This window comes from Solanum dulcamara, chromosome 1 (genome assembly GCF_947179165.1).
Source record: "Solanum dulcamara chromosome 1, daSolDulc1.2, whole genome shotgun sequence".
NCBI lineage: Eukaryota > Viridiplantae > Streptophyta > Magnoliopsida > Solanales > Solanaceae > Solanum > Solanum dulcamara.
This window is the reverse complement of record NC_077237.1, coordinates 86011782-86038245: the sequence shown is the minus strand read 5'-3', so window position 1 is coordinate 86038245 and position 26464 is coordinate 86011782. Positions and strand designations below refer to the sequence as shown.

Genomic DNA, 26464 nt, shown 5'->3' with positions numbered 1-26464 from the left:
AAAAAAAAAAAGTTTGTAGTGTAATTTTAGAAATTGAGAAAAGAGGTGTCCATAGTTTTAAAAGTGACATAAAGGTTATCCTTCTAATTTACTAAAATTTAAAAAATGACATGTTATTTTATGACTCAGCAATGTTCTATTTAGAGTATATTAATTGAAAAATTAGTATACTCTAAATATCTTATATATGTTTTATAATTATACATACATAATATATTATTTTTATGAAGAATTTTAAATATCTTATATATGTTTTCAATAAAATTTATTTATAATTTATTTATGAAATCCAAAAGGCACAAGACGAAAGCATTTATCTTGTTGATTTCAAGTATATGAGTGTGTATGGCGTTCTTGGTGGTATTATGAATGCCACATTCTATTTTTTGTCTAGGCTAAAGTGGAAAATTTTGAAGCTTTATTTATAGTTAATTCAATAATAGAAAGTTATGTAATATCAGTCGTTTTAACTATTTTCTTTATGAACGAATTTTTATCTTTTTTCTTTCTCTTGAATAAATCATTTTTTTAAATTTTTGTACTTGATTAATAACTGAATAATCGGGCCAAATCGAATTGAAACTGAAAACAACCAAATCGATAAATATATATTATATTTGATTTGATTTGGTTTAATAATTTAAAGACCGACTAACTTTATTTAATTTTGATTTTAATCAATAACTAATCTAAATCGAGTTGTGAACACCCCTACTCATAATATATGATTTAGTAAATTGAACCTTTAATTAACTAAAATATGTTTTTCCAATCCCCTTTTGAAGGAAATATACTACAAATATTAACACAAACACTTATCCAATTAAGTGATGAAAGTTGAAACAATTTATAATATGATAACTTTGTGAATATATATCGCAAAGTAAAAGAATCAAAAGTGCACATTTTTGACGTAATTAAAGATTAAAAGTATTTAATCAGATATCACAAAAACTAAAATTAAAATATTAATCCGAAAAATAATGTCAAAACATATTTATTTATTTTCTTGAATATTTGAGGCAAAACATAACCACCCAAATCTTTGCTTTGACATAATTTTTGGTCTTATGTCTCTAATTACAATCATTCACCTAATTCATTATCAAACAAAAAATAATTAACAACTCCCACCTCACCTTTTTTTTTTCTTTCTTGTCTATTTTCCTCTTTTTTCTTCTTCTTTTCTTTAATGGGTTATTTTCCTTCTTTATTTCTTTTGCACTAAGGTAAATTTCTCTAAAACACATATTATTATGTTTAATTATTCATTAATTTCATGATTTATTGATTTATTTATTTAGATCTGGATAGAATTTTGATATTTCTGTGGTTTAATGGCAGATTCAATTGATAATTTTGCCGATTGAAATGAATTTTGGTGATAATTAAGCATTTGCGATTGGATAATTTCGATTTTCGGTGGATCGTAATGGGTTATTTGAATTCGGTATTGTCTTCTTCTTCTAATCAAGTTCATGCTGATGATGCACCTGTTAGTGGCGGTGGTTTAAGGTGATTTGATTCTTTTTTTTTTTTGCTTTACAGATTTATTTATTTTTTGATGAATTTTTGTTAATTAGATGGAAAATTTGGGTATAAAATGTAGAAATGGTTGTATAAATCGGAGATGGATCCAGAATTTTGTGTTTATAAGCTATGGATTGTAGAAAAAAATTGCAGCTTATATGGTGCCTGATACCTGGTGTTGGTAGGAGTTGGTAGGAAGTGGCAGATATGTGGTGGAATTAGTTGAGCTTGGATATCACGGTTATTATGAAAAAAATACAATTTGCCAAAGATACTTGTTGTGGGTGGGAGGTGACAAGTATAAGGTGGAATTAGTTGAGGTGCCGGACATTATGGTTATAAAAAAAAGATACAATTTTTTTGCCAAAGATACGGATTGTTGTGAACCCATAACTAGAACTCTAGCTTTGCCTCTAATATATATAAATAACACCCAATTGTTTATTTACTTGTGTTTAATTCCTTATGGATGTTGAAATTTCTGTTGGCTGTTTTCCGTTAGCAATACATGAATTGTCGTTTCCTCATTTGTGTGATATTTGCTTGATTCATTTTCCTCTTGGGTGATGGATGCATGTGCTAGTTGGTGGGTATTCTGTGGAATTAATTGAGGTGCAGTAAGTTGGCCCGGACATTACGGTTATAACCAAAGATATCCGTTCTTTTGAACCCTTTACTAGAACTCTAGGTCCACCCGTGATATAAATAACACCCAATCATATATTTACTTGTGTTTAATTCTTTATGGATGTTGAAAATTCTGTTGGCTGTTTTCCGTTAGCTATATATGAATTGTCGTTTCCTCATTTGGGTGATATTTGCTTTATTCATTTTCCTCTTGGGTGATGTATGCCTTTGCTAGTTTTATTTGTCGTAACCTTTCAGCGGGGTAATTTGTCGTTGAGCTAAAATTGGTTTCCTGTTTCCTGAATTCCAACTAGATTTGACATTTGGATTGAGTTTGCATTTGCTCAGTCGTTTAGGAAGCTAAGAGAAGAGGGAGACCAAGAAAGGAGATGATTGGACTTGTTGGATTGACGTTGTTTTTTCTTCTCCTGGAATGTGGTTATGATTTGTTTTGTGAATGAAATGTGCGGTCTGTATCATGGGTCAGCTCTTACTTGAATTAGTTGATGAATGTTCCACATAGAGATATATTTAAAAAAGCAAGTATTGATTCATATTTGCTATTGAAACACGTGTTCAAACTGTCTCCACTTTCAAAGAATTATTATTTTGCCATATGTCTCTGAAGATGAGGAAGTCTATGTTTAAGTTGCAACCGATGTGTTATTGACTATGAAGAATAATTGGGGAAAAAATCAGAAGTTTTGAGAAACCTTTGTGGTTTGTAGATATAATGATGTATTATTTACTAATATTTCTTATCTTACCGCTTACGAACACCATTTTCAAAGAAGCTGCTTGTTTACTTTATACCAATTTTGTACTCTAATAAAGTAGTTACCTGTTTACATAATTTCCTTGTGCCATTCCTGAATGGGGATACCAAATTCAGCTTTTAATTAGGTTACTGTATAGTCCATATCATTATGCATATGAAGGTTCAAATTTATAAAGTGGGATGTAGATCATATTACATAACTATCAAATACATATTATTCAAGTTCCATTCACAATATTATCTGACTGGATATACAAATACTAATTAAAACCTGAACCAGACGCTGGAAATTATCCTGAGATAATGGGAGTAATTTTTGACAGTTTTCTGACCTTACGTAAAACTAATTTATGGTAATTCGGGTTATATGCAGTCGTGTTTGTTCAGGACATTTTGACAATTATATTCTGATTGATCTTCTCGACTTTCCATCTTTTATCCAGAAATCCCTTATATTGTTGAATTCAAATTGCTATCATTGTGATTGTTTGAGCTTTTAATGTAGGTTTATATAATACAAACAATGTTGCAAAACTGTAGTCTAACATGTGCTCTGCTTTGCAGTCAGAATGGGAAGTTTAGCTATGGATATGCTAGCTCCCCAGGAAAAAGGTCCTCCATGGAGGATTTCTATGAGACAAGAATTGATGGCGTCGATGGAGAGGTCGTTGGTCTCTTTGGAGTTTTTGATGGTAACTCTTCTTTCTCTGCAACTTCTACCTTACTGGAATAAAGTGCATGAACTGGAATAAATGCGAAAAGATGGATCTTCATTTCTTTTTATGTTTAATCATTTCTGTGTCATCAAGCTTTGGCAAGTAGTAAGACATCAGTCGATGACTATAAATTTGTCTTAAATTTTGTGGTCAGATTAATGCTGCTTAATACTTCATAGATCCTTATAAGATTTTCCGTTTATATTGGGTTTTGAAGGCAAGGCTTGAGGATTGCTGCCATTGTCTTCTACAAGCATTGTTTTTTTTGGCCAAATACATAGACGGCCCCCTCAACTAGTTCGGAAATTCCATCTAGCCACTTGAATTAAACTTGTTTCCATTTGAACATCAGATCTTTATTCAAACTGTGCCTTTTAGACACGTTTTTTATCGATAATCTCAAAGTAAGTTGCGTGTGTTCACATGTGCTGACATGGAGAAACAACCATTTTAGCAACACCACGTGATTTTGACCAAGGGAACAACGCTAGCCTCCAATAGACTGACGCCACATGGATTTCTTACCCAAAATAAATTTTAAATAAAAAGTTTTTACCAAAGGGAAAAAGCTAGACTCCAACTGATCACCTTTACACTAAAATTCATCTCCTTCACCCGTACACCACCTTCTCCCCCGAAACACTATCTTTTCCATTTAACAATCACCACCTGCACCTTAATAAGTTCATCAAATTAATAATCCCTAATTATCCTAAAGAATATCTAAGAAGGTTAATGTCACCATTAGGTGGCAGCACAACCCGGTGGTTGAGAACGGATGTTGAAGGAGTTTTTTGGGGTATTTTCCCATCCTGGATCTTGGTTTAGTCTAAGATGAATATAGTATTGAAGAGTGATCGACATTGTAGCCATGAACTGGGTACATTTAAATCAAAAACTTGGGAAGCCTTTTTAGAAGGGAGCTTCCTATCCTCCCTCTTAAATTCCTCATGCAACTTTTCCTCCCCGGCTGCCGCATCTGCTGCATCTTTTGCTTCTCTGAAATGTCTAGACCTTTGCTGGTTTATTTTTGCCCTAGGTGCAATACCAATTTGTATATCTTTGTTAATTTTTCTTTTTTCAGGCTGCTTAAAGAAATCAGACAGTTCCGATTTCATGCCAAGTTGGTCAAATGTTTTCCAATTTGGTACTTTTACCTGCATTTTGCTCTTATTTCAGGTCATGGAGGTGCTAGGGCTGCAGAATATGTGAAACACAACCTTTTCAGTAACCTGATACGGCATCCAAAATTTATCTCGGACACCAAATCAGCCATAGGTATCTTGATGTACTGTGAAGTATAGTTGCTATGTTCCTTTTGACAAGCAACTTATCTATATCTTTTTCATTCGTATATTTGTTTCTGCAGCTGATGCATACAACCATACAGACTCTGAGTTTCTGAAATCCGAAAACAATCAGCACAAAGATGCTGGATCGACTGCTTCTACTGCCATACTTGTGGGCGATCGTCTACTGGTTGCAAATGTGGGTGATTCTAGAGCTGTTATCTGCCGGGGTGGCACAGGTAAGGCTTAGGCGATTTGATTATTTCTTATTTGACTTTTGGTTTCTGCTCAGAGTATATCACCCCAAAAGTATGATGCATTTTGGTCCCTTTCATCTGAAGAAGGCATACCTAATGCTTTTGTGATTTTCTGTCCTTGAAGTAATCTGAAAGCTAGGTTGGTCATTTTCGATGAGTTTCTATATCTCAACTCCTCTTTAAAGTTTCTGCTTGAGTGCATGGGGTATTATGCATCTACCATGAAGATGTTACCAACTGTTTTTTGAGATATATCATTTTGAATTAATTCTTAATAGTGTTGGGCATCATTTTTCACTTGCTGAAATTTATAGATTTTTCTTGGCATACCAGCTTCAACAGTCAATTGTGTGAAACATAGCTTTTGGAATTTTGTATGGTATCATGCTAAGTTGTGCAGACTCTTCACTTTCGATGCTTCACCCGTGTCGGATTCTCCAAAAATACACTACTTTTGGAGAATCCGACACGCACCCGTTGACTTTTTTGATGAGTCCGAGCAACATAGGTATCATGTCATGGAAATGGGTAAATAATGATAGTTATAACAGTAACAATAATCGTAAGAGAGATAACATTATTTATTTATTTATTTTAATTCTGATGACCGTGAAATCCATCTGGGGCCAATCACAGCCTTCCAAAATCGGGGATAATGGGCCTGCCCCTCTATCCTTCTCCACTTACATACCAAGCTTAGTTCGCATGGCATAGGGCTCAAACATGACCTAAGTCACAAGTTCCTCAACATTTGCCACTTGAAGTAAACCCTGGGGCAGGGAGATAACAGGATTCTTGTAATGATTTATATAAAATATCTGGGTAAGAGTAACCTAAAGAGTTTATTATGATTTTGGTATCCCACAATATTTGGTTATTGTCGTACTAACTATGTCTAAAGGTAAGTTGGCCTATTAACTACGGTACCCCCTGAGAAATCTCTGTTAGAAGTTAAGAGAATCAAACTAATGAGTGCTGAATGCTTCATATGAAGTTTTGGCCACGGCTTTAATCAGCTCTAACGGGGTTTGTTATTCTTATTAAGTTTTACTTTTAATTACTCGGTCCTAACACTATGATGACCTGTTTTCATCATGCTGCACTGTAGAAGTAAGGTTTCATGAAGTCAAGAGAACAAGATGAGGATATTAAAACTTAAATAAATTGGAAATTGGTGCTAGTTCATATCTTCTCTTTCTTCTTCAACTCCCATGAACGGTTTGCTGTTGTTACTTGCTAAGTTGATCTGGTAATTTTTATAATCCTGCTATGCTATCTTGGGGAAGGAATGCAAGGGTAAAAGTTTTGCCTTGTGACAATTAGGTCATGGGTGCAAGCCACAAAAACAGCCTCTGCAAGATAAGGTTGCGAACATAAGACCCAATGTGGTTCGGCCTTCTCTGGACCCCGTGTATAACATGAACTTAGTGTACTAGGCTGCCCTTTTTTTAATGTTTGTTACAGTACCGTATAATCTTTGATTACTAATTCATTACGACCCTGTAGTCTTACTCAGTCACCTGATTGGGGATGCTAATTTCATTCTCAGCTATTGCTGTTTCTCGAGACCACAAGCCTGACCAAACAGATGAGCGACAGCGCATTGAAGATGCCGGAGGTTTTGTGATGTGGGCAGGTATAAGCCTATCACATTTGACAGTCCTTATTTAGTCAGTTGATTTTTTTCTAAATGTCGTGCAATTCTAAACATAATGTATTGTGTTGTAGGTACCTGGAGAGTTGGAGGTGTACTTGCTGTTTCTCGTGCTTTTGGCGATAGACTTTTAAAGCAGTACGTTGTCGCTGATCCAGAAATACAGGTAACTTGAACAACTTATTTATTGTTTCAATAGATGTATTAGGACGAGGAGGAATGCTCATGTTTTGAAATGAATATCAAATGTTCTATGTAAATGTATTTATAGTTTCCAACCTATTTTCTAGATGTTGAAACTGTTTAGTAGTTGGTCCTCATTGTATCACATTCCCATCTTTTTCAGCCTTATGCCTAGCAGACTCTTCCTGCTTGATTGCATTTGTCCGTCTCATAATAATATTCGTACATGTCTAACTTTTCGATAGCAGCTGATAGCATGTTTCTTTTGGAAGACACTTGATTGAATCTTGATTGCTTGCTCTTTATACTTTTCGCATCTTATATACCTTAAATGTTTTTGGTGTATTTGTGGACATAATTTTCTGTTCAAAATACAGGAGGAAAAGGTTGATGGCTCTCTTGAATTTCTTATCCTTGCAAGTGATGGACTCTGGGATGTTGTGACGAATGAGGTTAATAATTCTTCCCTATTTCTTCAAAGAATCAAGAAACCATCATTCTTTAAATATCTAGTAGTTTATAGTCAATTATCAATTTGATCATTACAAATAAATTTGCAGGAGGCTGTCTCGATGGTTAAGCCGATCCAAGATCCTGAAGATGCAGCTAAGAGGCTGATGCAGGAAGCATATCAAAGAGGAAGTGCAGATAACATCACCATTGTGGTTGTCCGTTTTCTGGGTAACCAAGAGGGTTCCTCACGCGGTATCTCGGCCTAAGAAGTGATTCAATTGCCACTTCGAACTTGTGGTAATTAGAAGACAAGAAAACCCATAGGACTTTTACGTAAATATTGAATATAGATAGACTTCTGGGTTTATGATGTAAGGAATTTTTAGAATTGAACATTGTCAAAGCTTTCTCTAACTTGTAAGAAATGTTCAAGAGTGAATCTGCCATAGTCAAATCCAAATTTGTTTCGGTTCTATGTTACATACAGTAGCTTGCTAATCTATGCTGTGTTTTCTTGTATTTCCCATTTTATTGCATTTTGATTCACCAGTGTATAACAACATATATTTTGTATTATATCTATATATGAAGGGAACAGAAGTATATACCATCCGACTTTTCTATAACGATATTTTTGGTGGAATGATCTTTCGTGTTATATTATATCATATGCTCTCTATACAACATTTCCAGATAAACGATGTTATAAAGAAGTTGACTATACTTTCTTTTATTATTGCCTAAGTTCCCACCAAAACTTTACCAGTAGTCTTTACAAGAACATTCTCCACCTTTAAAATGATGAAACCGGTTCCTATCTCTGACGATGATTTCGCGATCATACACCTTTGAGATCAACTTGCTTGCTTGATGACAGTCTTTGCAAACGCGTAAATTCTTTGTGATTCGAAGAATTTCCCCAGGTTTACTCTTCAATAACCCGAAAGCAATAGCCAGTTTCTCACTATGATAATACAAAGGATTCTCTGTTTCTTCCTCACCAATATCATGTTGCATTCCATCAGAATCTGGAACATAGCCTGCAGATTTTATACGATCCAGCATTTCGTTTACTTTTGCATATATCTCTTTGGCTTGAGGATGAGTGCTTCCTCCTGCAATGAACTCGTTAACAACGCCTTCTAATTCAACGATGGAGAAGCCAGGGACTTTTTTCACTCCCCTGTCATTCATCAACTTTCTTATATTGGCAACATCTTCCCATCTACCTGCATAGGCATATAAGTTAGCTAACAACACATATCGACCACTGTTCTGAGGTTCTAATTCGATCACCTTCTTCCCTATCATTTCTCCGAGCTCTATATTCTTGTGAATCCTACATGCACCAAGAAGAGCACCCAATACACCTACATTGGGACTCATAGGCATTTCGTTTATGACCCCTCTTGCTTCTTCCAGTAATCCTGCTCTTCCGAGCAAATCAACCAAGCATCCATAGTGCTCTATGCCAGGCTCAATGCCATACGCTTCTTTCATGTAACGAAAATAGTGTTTTCCTTCTTCAACCAAACCTGAATGAGCACAAGCACTAAGTAGATTCACGAACGTAATGTAATCTGGAGCTACCCTGTCACTCTCCATTTCCTTCAAAAGCTCAATGGCGTCCTCACCTTTCCCTTGCATTGCCAACCCTCCAATCATACAATTCCACGACGTTATTCCTTTTCTTGGCAACCCTTTAAAGAACTGAATAGCCTTGTCCAAGCAACCACATTTGCAATACATATCAATAATCGAAGTAGCCAATTTCGAGTCTAACTCAATCCCACTCTTCTTGACATGTTCAACTATCCACTCACCTTGCTTTAACGCTCCAAGTCGCGTACAAGCTGATAACATGCTCGCAGCAAGATACTTCTCAACCACAACACCCTCAGACCCCATCCTTTCGAACAAAGCAAACGCCTCCTGAAACTGTTTTTTCTGCACATAAGCTGATATCATAGCATTCCAACAAACAGAACTTTTCTCCGAAATAGAATCAAACACTCGAAAAGCTTCCTCAAGATACCCCAATTGAGCATAACCACTAATCAATGTAGTCCAAGAAACATCATCTTTCTCACACATATTATCAAACACCCTCTTCGCTTCCTCCAAACAACGAAAATTCACATACATATGAATCAAATTATTCTGCGAAAAACGATCAAACCCGAACCCAAATTTCACCACATGACCATGAATCTGTTTTCCTTCTTCCACAGCATTGTCAATACAACAAATTCTAATAAGAGGAGGAAAAGTGAAACTATTAGGCCAAACCGATCGTTCTAACATACACAAGTAAAAAAGCAAAGAATCTCTCAGCATTTGAGATTTCAAGTAACCCCGAATAACAGTATTATAGATAAAAGGGTCTGGTTTAGGCAATTTATCAAACATTTGGAGTGCATAATTTAAATCGCCCGACTCGGATATTGCACAGAACTTAATAACTCGACCCATTGCGTCATTGTCATAGGAGAGGCCAAGCTTGACAATTTGGGCATGGAATTGTTTGAGTTCCGGCATTGATGAGCATGATTTTAAGCCCCTTAAGGTCGTGTTGCTAGTTTTGTGTGATGATGGAGATTGTGGGGTAGGAATAACTTGAAGAACTGAAGCCATAGCTGCTTGCATAGCTATTTGTAAGGTGCTTGTAAATTTCTAAGCTAATTCAGTAATTTGCTCGTAAAGCTACTTGGAGGCTGCTTAATTAGTTATTTCAGGAAGTTGATTGTAATTTATAAGCTACTTCAGTAAGTTGCTGGCAGAGCTACTTGTAAGCTAGCTGAGCAAGTTGGTGGTAATTTATAAGCTAATTCACGGAGTTGCTCGCAAAGCTACTTGTAAGTCGCTTTATTAGTTACTTCAAGAATTTGATCGAAATTTATAAGCTACTTCTAAGTTGCTCGCAGAGCTACTTGTAAGCTAGCTGAAGAAGTTGGTGGTATTTTATAAGCTAATTTAGGGAGTTGCTTGCAAAGCTACTTGTAGACTGCTTTGTTAGTTACTTCAAAAATTTGATCTTAATTTATAAGTTACTTCTAAGTTGTTCGCAGAGCTACTTGTAAGTTAGCTGAGAAAGCTGATGGTAATTTGTAATCTAATTAAGGAAGTTGCTCGCAGCTAATTGAGGAAGCTAGTGGTAATTTATAACCTAATTTAAAAAGTTGCTCACAAAACTACTTGTAAGCTAGTTCAGGAAACTGGTTGCAGAGCTGCTCGTAAGATTCTTCTAGAACTTGTGTGAGAAGCTACATGCAAGCTACAAGTACTTCAAGAAGCACGTAGCAAAGTTTCTTGTAAGTTATTTCATAAGAGAAAGCTGGTTACAGAGTTTCTTGAAAGATTGAAGATCGTAGTATGAACAATAAAAGGATATCTATAATATACTACTGTATGCATAACAAAATATTCATTTATGTCGTTGTATTTTACGTTTCATGTACTTTTTGTTGCTTACATTGTTCTTTAACAATCATACTACATATGTTGATCTAGTACTATTGGAGTGATCTCTAGTAGACTAGTGCCCATGCTAACACATCATTGTCTTTGATGAGTCCCAGCAAGATTCCGAGGAAATGGGGTAAACATAGTCATTTTAGGACCTTGATCTACACGGCTTTAAAACAAGTTATTAAGATTTAAGTGTGACGACTCGTCACATCATCACGTGCCATATAAACGCCATGTAAGTGCCAAATGACACAAAGTTGCCCATGTGGAAGTCTTACATAGGAAGAAGGCTAGCCATAGTAGAAGGTTCTAGAGACATGTGGAGAATTTTCTTAGAAGACCTTAGAATTCAATGGATTTGCTATGGAAAGTCATTAGAATCTTCTAGCTGTGTAGAGAATTATAGAACAGGAATTGTTTGTAAATATAGAGCGACTTGTATACAATTTTTATTTATACTTTAGCCCCTATGAGTAGTATAAATAGGAGGGGTCATTCATTTGTACAAATTATCAAGAAAAAACAAGCAACCTTCCCAGCAATATACAAGCCTTCTTAAAAACTCTCTTATGTCTTTCTTCAATCCAGCGTTTCTTTAACGACTAGTTTGAAAAGGCATACTTGAGCTAACAAGATTGTGAAAGAGTCGTGAATAAGTTGTTGAGTACCAAACAAAAGTCTTAATTGAAGTCTAAGTCCGTGACATAAGGGTTATTTCTTATATAACCAACATGTCTCTAGTGTTTTGTCGAGATGGGATTTGCCTAATTTGAAATTAGATATTGAAGTTGATTGCATTGATTTGAAATGTTAACTATTTCATGAAACTTATGAAATTATTGCAACTTACGATATGTGTGACATATTTTTCTGAGTGTGTTGAAACTAATGATGTATATGGACATGTCATAGGACTGGCCGACTAGATACTCATGAAAATGTTTGAAAAAAGAAAAAGGATAAATTAATAGTAGAGTTAATAGTATAACTTTTGACTTTGGCCAATTATAATCTCAACCTAATAAAATAAAATTGATTTAGATGCAATAGTTGATATGGAAGTCCAATAGAAGTTACTTCAGTCATCATGTATTCATATTGTAATTAGAATGGGAAGAAGAGAGACATAAAATGACTAAAAAGCATGGTGTCTTCCATCTATATAAAGATCAGGGAAGTGAAAATGGCCTAAAATGTTTTTGAATTATTAGAAATGGTACAAAAATGTCTCTCATCCATCTATTAGGCCTAAAATGCTTTTTTCTGTTAAAGAAAAGATTAATTTTGGACCTAAAGATGGATGTCAAGGGCATTTTAGACCCAATAGATGGATGAGGGGTATTTTATATATTTTTCAATAGTTCAAAGACATTTTAGGCTCTTTTCCGTAAAAATAATTAAACATTTAGTTATTTCTTGTCATTTCCCTAAGTCAAATGGTAAAGTTACTTGATATTTATATTAGTGAAGAGTAAAATTGTGTAAATTAAATAATCCGAATACCATTGTTATTTTTTCTTTTTAAATGTAGTATGAAAGTGTCTAGAAATTATAAGAACAGTTTGAAAATGTCTAGGTATTTGATACCTACTTTGATAGTCGATTATACAATGTTACGTCGAAAAATCTCACTTTAATTTCCCTTTTGGTATTTGACACCCGCTTTGAAGCTTGACTGTATATTACGTCGAAAAATATCACTTTAAAGATAAATCATTCCTTACCAAAAATCATAGCCAGAATCAAGATTTGAAGATTATGAATTCTTACAATGACCTCAAGTTAATACTATAATAATAACTAACTCTCAATATTTGTCTCTACCAAAAACGACTTCATATTTCTTCATAAGTTAACCTAACCAAGTAGGCAAGAAAGAATGGAACAAGCTCAAAAAAAGAAAGTAGATAATAGTAGCTAAGATATTTGACATTATTCCATTTTATACAAATTTCAGAATTTAAAATCTGTACAAATTCTTAACTTTGTTGCAATAAATTCCTCAATCTAACTCAATTAAAAAGATAAGTTTTTCACCATGTAATATGTAACATAAGCCAAGTTAACGTGAGTATAATATATAATAATTGTTCAATTTTTTAATCATATTGGGATATCACTATGGTTGTCCCAGCACATTAAAATAATGAACTTCCAAACAGAAAGTGCATAGAATTATTGAAATATAGTGTATAATACTATCTTTTTGTGTCAAATTCTTTTTATTTATTTATTAGGGGGTTGGTAAATTAGAGGACCGTTTGTTCTCAAGATATGACAGAATCTAATCTACCAATAAGCTTTCAGATTTTGATACTATATATATACAGTCCTCCCAAAATATAATAATCTCACTATCGTTTGGTTCACGGTTTAAGTTATTATAAAATTATAATTATTGAATCAATTTATCTCATCTTGACAAATAAAATAAAATAATATCAAATTGAGATATTAAAAATTAAATTTATATTTTATTTAATTAATAATAAATTATTTTGAAATTATTTTTATATATATTTTATTTCATGAACCAAACAATTCTAATAAATATACCAAATTTTTTAATTAAATTCTTCCTTTTATCTTTTCGGTGTTTATTATTGAAAGAGACTAATGCGTGAACGTAAGCCTTGTATTTTTAGCCATTATTTTGGACATTGACTAGAGTGTCTAGTCAGTTCTTAATTTTCTATCCATGAATTAAATAATAATAATAATAATTAAATAGTCTTCTCATAATTTTTGTCCAAGTAAACTGACAGCAGTGTTGTGAAAAGTCCATTGATCTTATCCCTCAATGTTGACACTGAATGAATCCATTAATAATTTGATATTATTTAGAAATATAGTGAGATAAATAAAGTTTCTTATTTTTTAATCAAAAATTTCAAATTGCTATTTTCCGGATATATACTAGGTAAATATATTTTTATGTAATACGTGGCTCACAAATTATACCTGATATATAAATTGTATTAGATAAATTCAGTGTGATAAGCCCGATTAAAAAAGAATTGGCAAAGAAAATCGATCTTACGTCTTATGAAATGGTATTTATTACACCAACTAAAATACCATTACAGACCTTATTATTATCTCGTGAAGTTATAGATGTTATTTTCAAAAGAACATCGGCTCAGTTATAGCAATTCCATATACAAAGAAGAAAATATACCGAGTCACAAAAAAATAATGTAATGTACCAGAAGAAAGCAAAATAGTACAATAATTGAAGCATAATATACAACATACTAAAATAGAGTAATGGAAATAATAATAAATCAAGATGGATATAAAAAAAAACTACAGTAATACAATTAGTACAATGACAAATAACAACCATCCTAAGCACGACAACACTACATTACCTACGAACCCTCTATCTTAATACGTGTTTTTCACACCCTCTTATCTAAGGTCATGTCCTCTGTATTCTGGAGTTCATGAGTCATATCATGTCATAACACTCTCCCAAATACTTATTTAGTCTACCTCTGTCTCTCCTCGTATCCTCTATAATCAACCTCTCACACCTCCTCACCGGTGTGTCCCCACATCTCCTTCACATCACTAACCTATCTCAGTCTCGCTTCTCTCATCTTGTCCATCACAAAGGTCACTCCCTCCTTATTTTGAATATCTTCATTTTTAATCTTATCAATCCCAATATGGCCGCACATCCACCTCAACCTCGTCATCTCCGTAATATGCATTTGCTGAAATGAGAGTTTTTGACTGGTCAGCACTCAACCTCATATAACAATATCGATCTAACCATCACTCTCGACAGAAATTACCTTTGAGTTTTGATGCTGCCTTCTTATCGCACAAAACTCCAGAGACAAGCCTTCACTTCATCCATGCCGCACCAATATGCTGTGTGATATCCTCTTTAATGTCCCTACTCCCCTGGATTACAGGCCCAAGGTATTTGAATTTGTCTCTCTTGGTAAAATTTTGTGTGTCAAGCCTCACTTCCACGACTTTATCATGCATCGCCTCACTAAACTTTTACTCCATACACTCTGTCTTGGTACCGCTCAACTTGAACCCTTTAGTTTCTAAAGTTTGTCTTCGTTAGGGGTGTAAATAGGTCGGTTTAGTTTGATTTTTCATTAAAAATAACCAAACCAATTATATCAGTTTATTAAACATATAAACCAAATCAAACCAATCTAATGTCGATTTTTTCGGTTTCGGTTTTAGTCGATTCTTTCTGTTTTCTCAATTTTTCTTACAATTACACCGTGATTGAAAAATAGATCAAATTGAAGAGGTTGTTCCCTTGATCGTGTGATTATATTGCTTAAAGAGATCTTAAAAACAGTTAAATAAATAAAATTGAAAAACATAAGATGTACAATGTCATTTTCAAGTCATTGTCTTAGAAAAACATATCAAAAACTCACAAAAAGACACAACACATATCAATTTTTTAAGTCATACTACAAGCTCAAATATGAAATAGTATATGTAAACATTGAAAGTTATAAACTAATTTAAAAAATACTTACAAGGCATGTTATAATTAATAATTTTTTGTGTTATAAAAATATAAAATTATATATGTATTATGTCGATTAGGTTTGAATTTGGTTTTGACTTTTTTCTATTAATATCAAATCAAACCAACAATGATCGATTTATTTTTTTTAACTCCAAACCAATCAAAAACCAAATCACAAATCAATTTTTTTATCGATTTGACTTGATTCGCTTGTTTGATTTGATTTGTACGCCCCTAGTTTTCATATCTCTATCTTAGCATTAACACCCTTGCATGTCTCATTAATTAGTAATATGTCATTCGCAAATAACATACATCAAAACATCCTATTTTAAATATCTCATATCAATTTATTTATCACCGAGACAAATAAAAACAGATTAAGAATTAATCCTTAACGTACATATGTTTCTCAGACCAAAGTGTACCCCAGCAAATATAAAAATATTCAATTTGTTTTGTGTTAATTTGTATATTTTATTTGCATTTTATTATGTATAACTATTTCTTATGCATTCAGATCTCAAGATTCAAAGTGATTCTTGAATCTTTGGTATATTATACCCTTCATTACAAAAAAATAATTGAAATTAGCTCTAAATTTTATTATTGGACAAAATTAAAAACAAATTTTGATATTTAACTATAAAATTTATCTATCACAAAATTTCAGTTCTTTTTTGGGAGCATTTCGAGCTAAACTTTCAACAAAAACAGCTATTAAATTACACAAAAAGGGTAACAAAATTAGATATATACACATAATTAGATAACAAACAACATCATGAAGAAAAATAAATAAAAAACAAAATTCGATTTTTTTACTCGTTTTTTTTTGTTTTTTAACTACAAATAATAATAATTACATATAAAAATTAAAACGACGGAACGACGCCGTATGAAGCATCGGCGGCAATGAGTGAATCGATTTCTATCTCAGTACGTTTAGCGAATCTCCCTTTGATTCTGGGTCGAGTCTCAGCATAAGCTTTTCTAGAAGCATATCGAATCGTCTTCTCGAACTTTCTATTCTTCCTCTTCTCTCTGTACCTCATTACCCTTGCTTCTCTGTCTAAACCGGAGACTGGATTCGGTACACCGTCGGCGCCGGCCGATGAGTTCATCACAAAGGTGTTTGATACATCCGCCATCGTACTGTGGTCCGGCACAACTCCGACGTCCATTGATGATGATGAAACCTGTTATATAAAAAAATAAAATGAGATTCAATTCACGTGAGCTGAAGGAAAAAGTAGAGGAAAATTGAAGAGAGGAGATGCATACACTTTGGCTAATGGATTGAGAGCTGAAGTTGTACATGTAAGGTTTAGATCCAGTGAAATCCACTTCGTAGGTAGGGAATCCATCAACAACTGGACCTGGTAAATGAGTACTCGCTTTGTTGTTGTTCTGCACCGGCACAACTCCATCGGAGCTGTAATGCCCGTGTTGATGCTGCTGCTGATGTACAATATGTGGTTTTTGCTCACATGGCATTAGATCTATATCTAAATACGAATCCATATCATTAAACAAGTAATCAGCAGATTTATACTGATCAGTTCCTTCTTTCGGCGTCGGAAGGATCCACGACGCAGCTTCAGCTTCTTCCTCCGGTTGAGACGGATTCTCATTAGTACCGTCAAAGTACTTCTCATCATCATCATCATCATCATCACCACCACCACCTCCGTAACATTTCGCGACGGCAGAGTCGTAGAAAGGAACTACCGGAAAACGCTCATGACGACGAGCTAAAGGATTTGCGGAATGGATATCACGGTCGCACGTTACGCAGAGAGCGGCAGCGTCTGCCTTACACGTGAAGCTCGCCGGAGCTTGTTCACACACTTCGCAAACCCAGACACGAGCGTGCCTCGACGCTAGCTTGTTCGCCGCGTGGATTTTGCAGTCGCATCCTAAGCAGAGAAACGCCGAATCTGCACGGCAGAACACCGTCGCCGACGTAGTTTTGCATGAGTCGCATAACTTCGCCGTCAAATTCCAAGTCTCCGATCCCATTATTTTGCTTTTATTCACTTTAGTTTTTCTCTGTTAAGTGAGAGAATCAAAAGTTGATTTGCTTTTTCTCAAAATTAATTGTTTTTATTACTAAGACTGACTAATATATATAAGTAGTAATAGTAACTCAGTTTCTTTGTTTGAGAAAATAACAAAAATGGTCCCTTACATTTTAGGATAGCTTCAAAATAATCATTTTAGTGGCATTGATCATTTTTGATTTCAAAATTCACAAAACTTAATATTTTTATTCTCTATCAAATATTTAATTTTATTTGACAAAAATAATAATAAAAGTTAATCAAGAGAGTCTAGCAAAATTTAAAATACGCAACACAAAAACTACACTAAACACTCAATAGACATTGCAAAAAATTGTTTTTAACTAAAACTCTCCAAAAATTGCATCAAATACTAAACCTATAAATATGAATTTTTGCTAATTCCATCGTTTTCTCATATTTCCCATCAAATCTAATAAATAACATTTCTAATTATTTAACAAAGATTAAAATTGTTAACTTTAGCATACTTAAAAGGTGTTTAGATAAGCTTTTTTAAGTAACTTAAAAGTTATAAGTCAAAAGCCAAATAAGTAACTATCTATTTTTGACTTTTGATTATTTTTTTTTCATAATTTTTAAGTTTAAAATACGTCTTTGCCAAACACCTCTAAAAATTAAAAAAAAAAACAACTTAAAAGTCGGAAACACTAAAAATAAGTCTATCTAAACACCTTCTTAAGAATCAAATTTATTTGATACATATTTAAGGGACTATTTTGAATTTAGCGGATTGATTTTATCATTCTCTTCTTTATTTCAAAAAATTATTTTAATTTTTCACTCAATATTTAATAAGCGACTAAATTCAAATTCATGAATTACTTTTCATTTCTAGATTCAAACTCAAAATATGTAATATAATTAAGGGTTGAGAAATCTCCAACTTAAAACTTATTATTTAAACGAAGTTATCTCAAGTGAGAGGGATATTTGGAAGACGACGAATAAGGAGTCGATACGTGGTATGTCTTATAGCCAAACAAATTTAGTCATTAATTAAAGATGGAAAATAATAAATTGTCGTTTTATGAGGGGAAAAAAAAAATGAGTTGTCGTCCAGGGAGTGTGGGGTCAACAAGAATAGAAGAGCCGTGTTTGGATTGAATTATTCGTAAGGACATGTTTGGCTTTTTGTGAGTGTTTATATGAAAAAGGAGTAGAAAGAACTCAGACTTCATAATGGAATGTGGGACCCATTGCTCGTGTGTTTGGGTCCCACTTCTTAAAAAAAAAATAGGTTCGTGACTAATTTGTTGTAGAGGGGTTGGCTTTTGAAGCTTTTGGAGAGTCACAAGAAAGTGTACTTATATTAATATTTAAATTTAAAATTCATATCAGTTAATAATAGTAGAGTCAGAATTTTAAGTTAAAAGATTTAAAATTTGAAGAAATAGATATATGAACTTATAGAATAGGATTCGACATTTATTATATATATATATGAAATAATTATAGGGATTTGGATGAACCTCCTTAGCAATATGTAGCTCCGTCACTCATATTAAAGGTATTTGCTATGAGAAAAAATGGATTTTTTAAACTTATTTTTCTAGTATTTCAGAAGTAAATAAGAAAGATTATCCTAATAAAATTTATATATTATCTAACAAAATATTGTGAAAGCGAGATGGATAAGGAGTGACGGTTCAGGAGTGGCAGAAGATGGATGGTAAAGGGGTAGGGATTAGTGGGATTTAGTGGTTCGGATGAGAATGAACTTAGAATGCTACTTGTTTTCTCGAGTTCTATTAAAAAAATATTTTCGTTATTTTAAGAAAATTATTTGACCAATAAAACAAATATATTATCTTTCTATAATTGTGTGAAACAGAAACAAGAGCATACTTGCCCAATTAATCAACACACGACAAATATTAGTATGATTTTCGCATGCTTTTGGGATAATTTTAATTTATTTATTTTTTAAATATGTCATAAAATTTGTATAATGTAATTTCACGTATATAATACTAAATATAAAAAAAAGGTTAAAAATTAAATTTTAAAAAATAAGTAACTAAGACATATAAACGAGATGCAAGAATGATATGATGTGACACAAATCTCATACTAAAATATGATAGATGACTTAAGATCTATCCACATTTTTTATTATACAATTCAAATCCTCCAAGAAAGGAGGATAAGAAGACATCATCTAATAAAAATAATTATTTATTTTCTCACTCATCCACGAGTTTGTATAAGGCATAATAATTTTAAATAACTATTTAAAATATTTGTTTGACTCAATTTTTGTGGGATCATTTAATATATTTGGCATAAAGTTTAAGCTAAAAAAATGAAAAAGTTTTGAATTTTGTGGTTTATATTTGTGTGATTATTAATCATTTCATTAACAATAAAAAATAAAATTTTAAAATTAAACTCTTTCTAATTATAAAAAGATGACATTTTGGAGCAGACTAAAAATAAAAATATGTCATATAAATTAAAATAAATAAAAAACTAATTAATAATATTGTGGAGTTATTTTTTTATAAATATTATTTTCTAAGATAACATTTTCACCCCCAATTACACAATATAGAATATTTTTTGTTGAAAAAATATTAGGTAGTCGTTTGATTGTTGGTTAGAAAGTAAATTATTTATGTATATTAAAATCAGTTTAACGATTGTTGGTTATAAAGTGAATTATTTATGTATATTAAAATCAATTTAACTTGTATCATACTTAGTAGAATTTTGCTGCTAATTATTTGCTTTATAAAATCCGCACATTAAATATTGTGTTTGAAACCTGTTTATAATTTCACATAACTAAATATAAGTTAGATAGGATTAATTTATATATATTTTATATAATGTATAAAAGATAAAATAACTAGTATAAATACTACATAACAAACTTTGTAGAATTAATATCCGTATTATTATTATGTGCATAATTCTAACCAACAATCAAACACGAGCCTAGGTGGTTGAATGCCCATGCCACTACAAAGTGTTTCATTGGTTTGGGACTTTATTATCATCCAATACGAACAAATGCTTCACGTGGGGCGGTGAGACCAACCACAATATGGACATGCACTTTTTTTTTTTAATCATGGTATAACAAGTTGTTAGATTAGGGTTCAGTACCAACGAGAATTATGATAAAGTGATAAGTACTCATTTATTTTTAATTAGAGATTTTGAATTTGAGTCCTTTTATGTATGAAATTGTCTTTATTAGGAAACGTTTTACCTTTCAATGTAAAAAATTTCGACGCAAATTCGGATTTAGTTGAGCTCCAATATGGATATTCGAATACCGAATTAAAAACCAAAAAATAATAATTAGAGTTTGGTGTTAACAATTTTTTTTTTACTTTGTTCCTACCATTTATAGTATATTTATAAAAAAATTTAATTACAACTTCAAAGACCATGATGGAATGAATAAGAGCGGAAATACCTTTCATCATCGTATCCACAAAAGATATCATAATTAGTTCTTAATTAGAGTTTGGTGTTAACAAATCTTTTTGACTTTGTTCCTACCATTTATAATGCGTTAATAGAATATTTTAATTACGTTATTAGAGATTATAGTGGGATGAATAATTGCGTAAGTATCTTTCTTCCTAATTCACAAAACATATCACAATTACTTCTTGATTAAAGTTGGGTGTTAACTTTGCCTTAGTTCAAAGATTATGATGAAATGAATAAGAGCGAAAATACCTTTCATCATCATATCCGTAAAAGATATCACAATTAGTTCTTGATTAGAGTTACGTTTGGTGTTAACAAATCTTTTTGACTTTGTTCCTACCATTTATAGTATGTTTATAGAGTATTTTAATTACGTTATTAGAGATTATAGTGATTTATAGTATGTTTATAGAATATTTTAGTTACGTTATTAGAGATTATAGTAGGATGAGTAAGCGCATAAGTACCTTTCTTCCTATCCACAAAACATATCACAAATACTTCGTGATTAAAGTTGGGTGTTTATTTGAATTTAGTTCCTATCATTTATGAGTATGCTTATTGAGTAAGTTAATCATATCATGTTAGAGTTTAAGTACATGTGAATTGGAAAATATGGGCGAACAAAGTGAAGAAAAAAATGAAAAGTCATTTCTCCTTCGTTAATAGAATAAAGAAAGAGTTTTGTCCTTATATTAGGAAACACTTCATTTAGCTTTTAAAGGGTTAAGTAAAAGGTGCCCTCGGGACATTGTCGTTGTTGCTCGCTTGGCTCGGCCTCGACCTAGGCCTCAGTTTTGGCAAACGACGTGATTGATTAATTAAACAGAATTAATTTGAAATTCGCGAATTCGAAAAAGACTTGTTTCTTCCAAACATACATTTCTTTTTCCAAAAGAGACACCATACTTGTTCTGAACATATAAGACTGTTCTGAATAGGGGAATTCATACCCATTGCTGACTATAAATAGAGAGGCTTTCTCTCAGTTTTGTGCGTCAAATTTTTTTCCTCCTTTGCATATATTTTCTTACAAATAAAGTTGAGTCTTTGTGAGATTTCGTTGCTGACTTTTGAGTTCACTGAAATTAGTAGGTACTTTTTTAATAGTTTGTTCATTTTATCTTAGGAGAAAATAATTCATAACCTCAGGTACAGTGAGAGGATTAAATTTCTTAAGAACATACAGTGAATTTTATGAACTCGAATATTGTCTTTTTTCTTTTCATCTTAAAAATATTGTTGTTTTATTATATTGAATACAAGGATAATATATCATTGGGTTCACTTGGTGATCGAGATGAATTATTTTTGCATTAAAAATAATATAACTTTACACATTATTTGGTAACAAAATGTGTGTGTGTGTGTGTGTGGGGGATCTTCACATAAAATCTAGCAATTAACCTAAGCAAAAATAATATAACTTTACACATTATTTGGTAACAAAATGGGGGGGGGGGGGGGGGGGGGAATCTTCACATAAAATCTAGCAATTAACCTAAGTTATATATATTTGGTTGGTTTTGTTTCTTTTCCACATAAACTTTGAATTTTGCTAAAATAATATTTGGTGTGTGTTTTTCTTTTTCCTTGTACCTACATCTTCTTTATGATTCTTGTTATCTAAATTAAGATTATTAAGATATAATTATTAAAGGAAAAATTAGAATTATAAATGAGAAGTCTTTTATGTACTTTTAAGATAATTTTGAAGGGGTTCAAGAATAAGTAAACTAAAATATAAATGAGAATTTTCTATGTAATAAAATACTATATAATTAATGTAGTTAACCGCTATTTTTAATTAATCTTTACGAGCGCACTCCATGTCCTATAAGGAATCCATTTCCTTTTTTGACATTGAAACAAAAAAATAGAAATCTCTTATGAGGGAAATTTCTTTCTTTTACAAAATCTATTTTCAAGTAGGAATCAACTAAAGAAAAAGAAGAAAAATACTTCTTATTTATAATGTTAAATTCACGTTTCATTAATCATATTTTAAGATAGTTAGTTATAGAAAAAGAATCTCATTAGTTTTTCGGTGCGTGTCAGTCAATAAATTTTTTGTGATATGATTGTTGAGCATTTTTTCCCCAAAATCTTTACAAGACCCTCCTTAATGACCGTAGAGAACAATGTTTATAGCCTCAACATGATCCACCCCATATGTTAGCATTAAGGGGCCACTCAGAATTAGGCGATTTTCTTAATTTTTCATTTGTGTTAATCAATAAATTCTTATCATATTTATTAATTCTCCTTATAGTTTGAAATAATTACATTGTATATCACTAATTAATAATTTCAAACAAATTTCAAGTTAGATACACCTAAATACATGTTTTTTGCTACTAGATATACTGAAATAGGGAGAGAGGTGAGTGAGATTTGTCTATGTATTCTAGATACATACGAATCACACTAAATATGCACTATATACATGTATTTGTATGTTGTGGTGTGATTCACATATATCTCGGATACTAGATACATAGGAAAGTGGCAAACGACATTGGAGGGAAGAGAGCAAAATTTGTCCATGTATCCCACATAAATGTGAATTCATTTAGATATAGTGTATCTGGAATAAATTACACTTAATTTTGACTCCATTATATCTAGATACATGTATCTTGACGCACCAAAATTTGGATTAAATTCGTAATATTGAAAACCAGTATGTATCTAAGTAATTAGCTCCTAAACTAGTGATTAAAACTAGGTACAAATTAAATAATTTTAAAATATAAGTACAGATTAATTAACGGTTTCCTGCAGTGAAAGCTTTCCTCTGTCAACATACATATAATACATAAAAAAAAATATGTAAAAGGCTCAAATGCTTTTGATTTAGGGACAATTTCAAATATATACAAATTAATTAGTTTACAATAAATATAATCATGTTTTATTTGCATAAAAAATAGCCAAAATCATAGAAAATATACATAAGCTATACACTGAATATACATTATGATACACTCAAAAACTGAATATCGCTTGACTATACATGAAATATACACTGATTATACATGTCTATACTGCTAATGATCATTATTTTGATAATTACTTTTGCCGAACGGCCATATGGTTATCCCTTTGATTTAACCGTTTATTAAATATAAAAATTATATATATATACTTAACACACGTGTATTATAATTTAATTTTAGATATATTCTCTACACATACATGTGTTTTAAAATTAAACACTTACTCCTCTGTTATACTATGAAAATCCTACACATACACTCTTAGGAGGTATATCCAAAAATAAGTATATATAATACTTAAAAGACAAATTAGAATTATAAAAAAAAAAGTTCTTTTAAGATGATTTTGAAAGGGGGAATGAATGAATAAATAAACTAAAATAATATGCCAAATTGTTGTTTTAAAAAATTTTATACTTAATAAAAATGGAAACAACTTATGTTCAAAGCGTAGACAAGTTATTATTAACAGTTAATATATCTTATTAAGTAATTTATGTTCATTTTTTAATGATTTATAAGTTCCTAAAAATTCCTATTTCAAAAAAATATTTATTCTCCATTTTAATCAAATGTGTGACTAAAGATATCCAACAAAAATGTTTATCTTCGTTATTAAGTTTCATAAAAATACTTCTTATTATAATTTAAATGCACTTTTTATTAATCATATTTTAAGATAGTTATAGAAACAGAATTTTTTAACTCCTATTCCAAGTAGGAATCAACTAAAGAAAAGGTAGGAAAATAATAAACCGTATAATTAATTCCTAATTAGTTTCGGACAAGGTTTAATTTTCCTCGTTTGAGTTACCTATTATAAGTACATAGGTATTTATGCAATGTATGAACATATCATCAAGAACAAGAAGCAAACAAAGTGAAAAAAAAACAAATCTAGTAAATTTTTCTCTTGTGTTCGTTCTCTTTTTATTCAAAAATTAATCAAATGGCGTCTCTTGAGAAGATTATGAATGGACGTTGTCGTGCTCTCAACAAACAATGTCTTTCGATGGCTAGTTTTATTCCTAAGGGTTCCGATGGACGTTATGGTCGAAAAAGGCGATATCGCAGCGAGAAAGTTTGTCTTATTATTTGTGGCGCAATGTTTATAGCCATTGGTATGCCATTTTTGTATTTGTGTTACGATGGGATCTCTAGTTTGTTTGTTTAGTTTAGTACGTACGTGGTTTTTATTGTTCTTAGGGAGTATATGCTTAATTACTTTAGATTTATGTAAACAATATTTTGATTTATTAATTTGTTTACTTTTTTTTCGTATTTTTATGAGTTATTATCGAATTTTCAGTTTTTAAGTCAAAAGCTTAATTTATGTGTTTTGATGTATTGGAAATTTGTTTTTGTGTTATTACAAGGGTTTAGAATGGAATTTGAAATCTTGATAAATTTTGTTGGTAAAATCTGTTAGTAAACTGTATTGTAAAATATCAAAATAGTAACAATAACTACTGAAAGTAATAAAATACAGAATCTGAAAAATTAATGTAAGAACAAAATCGAGCCCACTGAATGCACAGTGTGTCCTTAAGGAAATTATTCCCCTCAACGTACCTGAGGTTTTTTGGAATTTTTCCTTCCAGGATAAAATGATTTACTCACCAAAATAGAGGTACTGCAAATTCTGGTGACTGCGAACCACTCGAAGGCTGTATATCACACGAGTTTTAGGAAATGCAGAAAGAAAAAGAAGATGTTATTTCAGAATTTTCGTATTGAACATTCTGAGGATTAACAAATATATATAGACTGTTTGCACCTTTTAAGAAAAGGCACCTGTTGGAAAAAATGCTTGTCTGTTGAGAAAAGGTTTGCAACTTTTCGGACAAGGTTGCAACCTTTCAAAAAATCCGTTGGACCGAAGCCGTAGCCGAAGCCGAGCCGAGCAAGCAACGACGACGACGGCGCGATTCTTGACCCTTTAGCAACATGAAGGAATACTTCTAATTTTAAGTAGGAGACTTTTCCTTTCCACCACCTATGTGAGAGCAACGCTTATTTTATAAAGCAAGAGAGAACAAATTATTTTTCCCTCCATTTCTTTTCCCCTCAATTTTTCATTCAAACTATCAATTAAACCCAACAAAATCTTGGTCGGTAATTCGATAATAATATGTCAAAACTTACCAAATTCGAGTTTATGATAGAACTTTTCTATCTAATGAATGAAGACCGCTTTAAAATTCAATACAACTGGATAACTTTTGACCAAACTTCTCTATATATGTTTTAAAAGTTCGTTAAATATGTACAAAAATTAAATTAATCAGTTACTAATATTTGAAGTCATTGTAGAAGATAAATCGTGTTCCCTATAATTAATATGTTGAAATATTCTTGGAATATTGATCCTCTCTAATACATTAGTAATCTTCTGCTTACCAACAAATTTTTCGGGTTGCAAATCCAATTTTTTTTTGTAGTGCTATTCTTTAAGTTTCCTTTACCCAA

At 31.9% G+C, this 26464-nt stretch overlaps 3 protein-coding genes across 3 annotated transcripts; 1 reads left to right on the top strand and 2 right to left on the bottom strand.

Annotated features, from left to right (window-relative positions):
- Window positions 1-1135: 1135 nt before the first annotated feature.
- LOC129882546 (probable protein phosphatase 2C 59) lies at window positions 1136-8006 on the top strand. Its single transcript, XM_055956904.1, has 9 exons — window positions 1136-1229; window positions 1345-1515; window positions 3500-3627; window positions 4831-4929; window positions 5021-5179; window positions 6747-6833; window positions 6926-7017; window positions 7412-7486; window positions 7595-8006. The coding sequence occupies exons 2-9, from the start codon at window positions 1433-1435 to the stop codon at window positions 7751-7753; spliced, it is 882 nt and encodes a 293-aa protein (XP_055812879.1). The 5' UTR covers window positions 1136-1229; window positions 1345-1432; the 3' UTR covers window positions 7754-8006.
- A 15-nt stretch (window positions 8007-8021) lies between these two features.
- On the bottom strand, window positions 8022-10407 carry LOC129882541 (pentatricopeptide repeat-containing protein At5g66520-like). The gene has a single exon (XM_055956890.1). It carries the CDS (start codon window positions 10131-10133, stop codon window positions 8247-8249), a length of 1887 nt encoding a protein of 628 aa, XP_055812865.1. The 5' UTR covers window positions 10134-10407; the 3' UTR covers window positions 8022-8246.
- Window positions 10408-16204: 5797 nt separating this feature from the next.
- On the bottom strand, window positions 16205-17574 carry LOC129882534 (zinc finger protein CONSTANS-LIKE 4-like). Its single transcript, XM_055956877.1, has 2 exons — window positions 16750-17574; window positions 16205-16664 (listed from the first exon to the last, which is right to left on the bottom strand). The coding sequence occupies exons 1-2, from the start codon at window positions 17485-17487 to the stop codon at window positions 16341-16343; spliced, it is 1062 nt and encodes a 353-aa protein (XP_055812852.1). The 5' UTR covers window positions 17488-17574; the 3' UTR covers window positions 16205-16340.
- Window positions 17575-26464: the final 8890 nt, after the last annotated feature.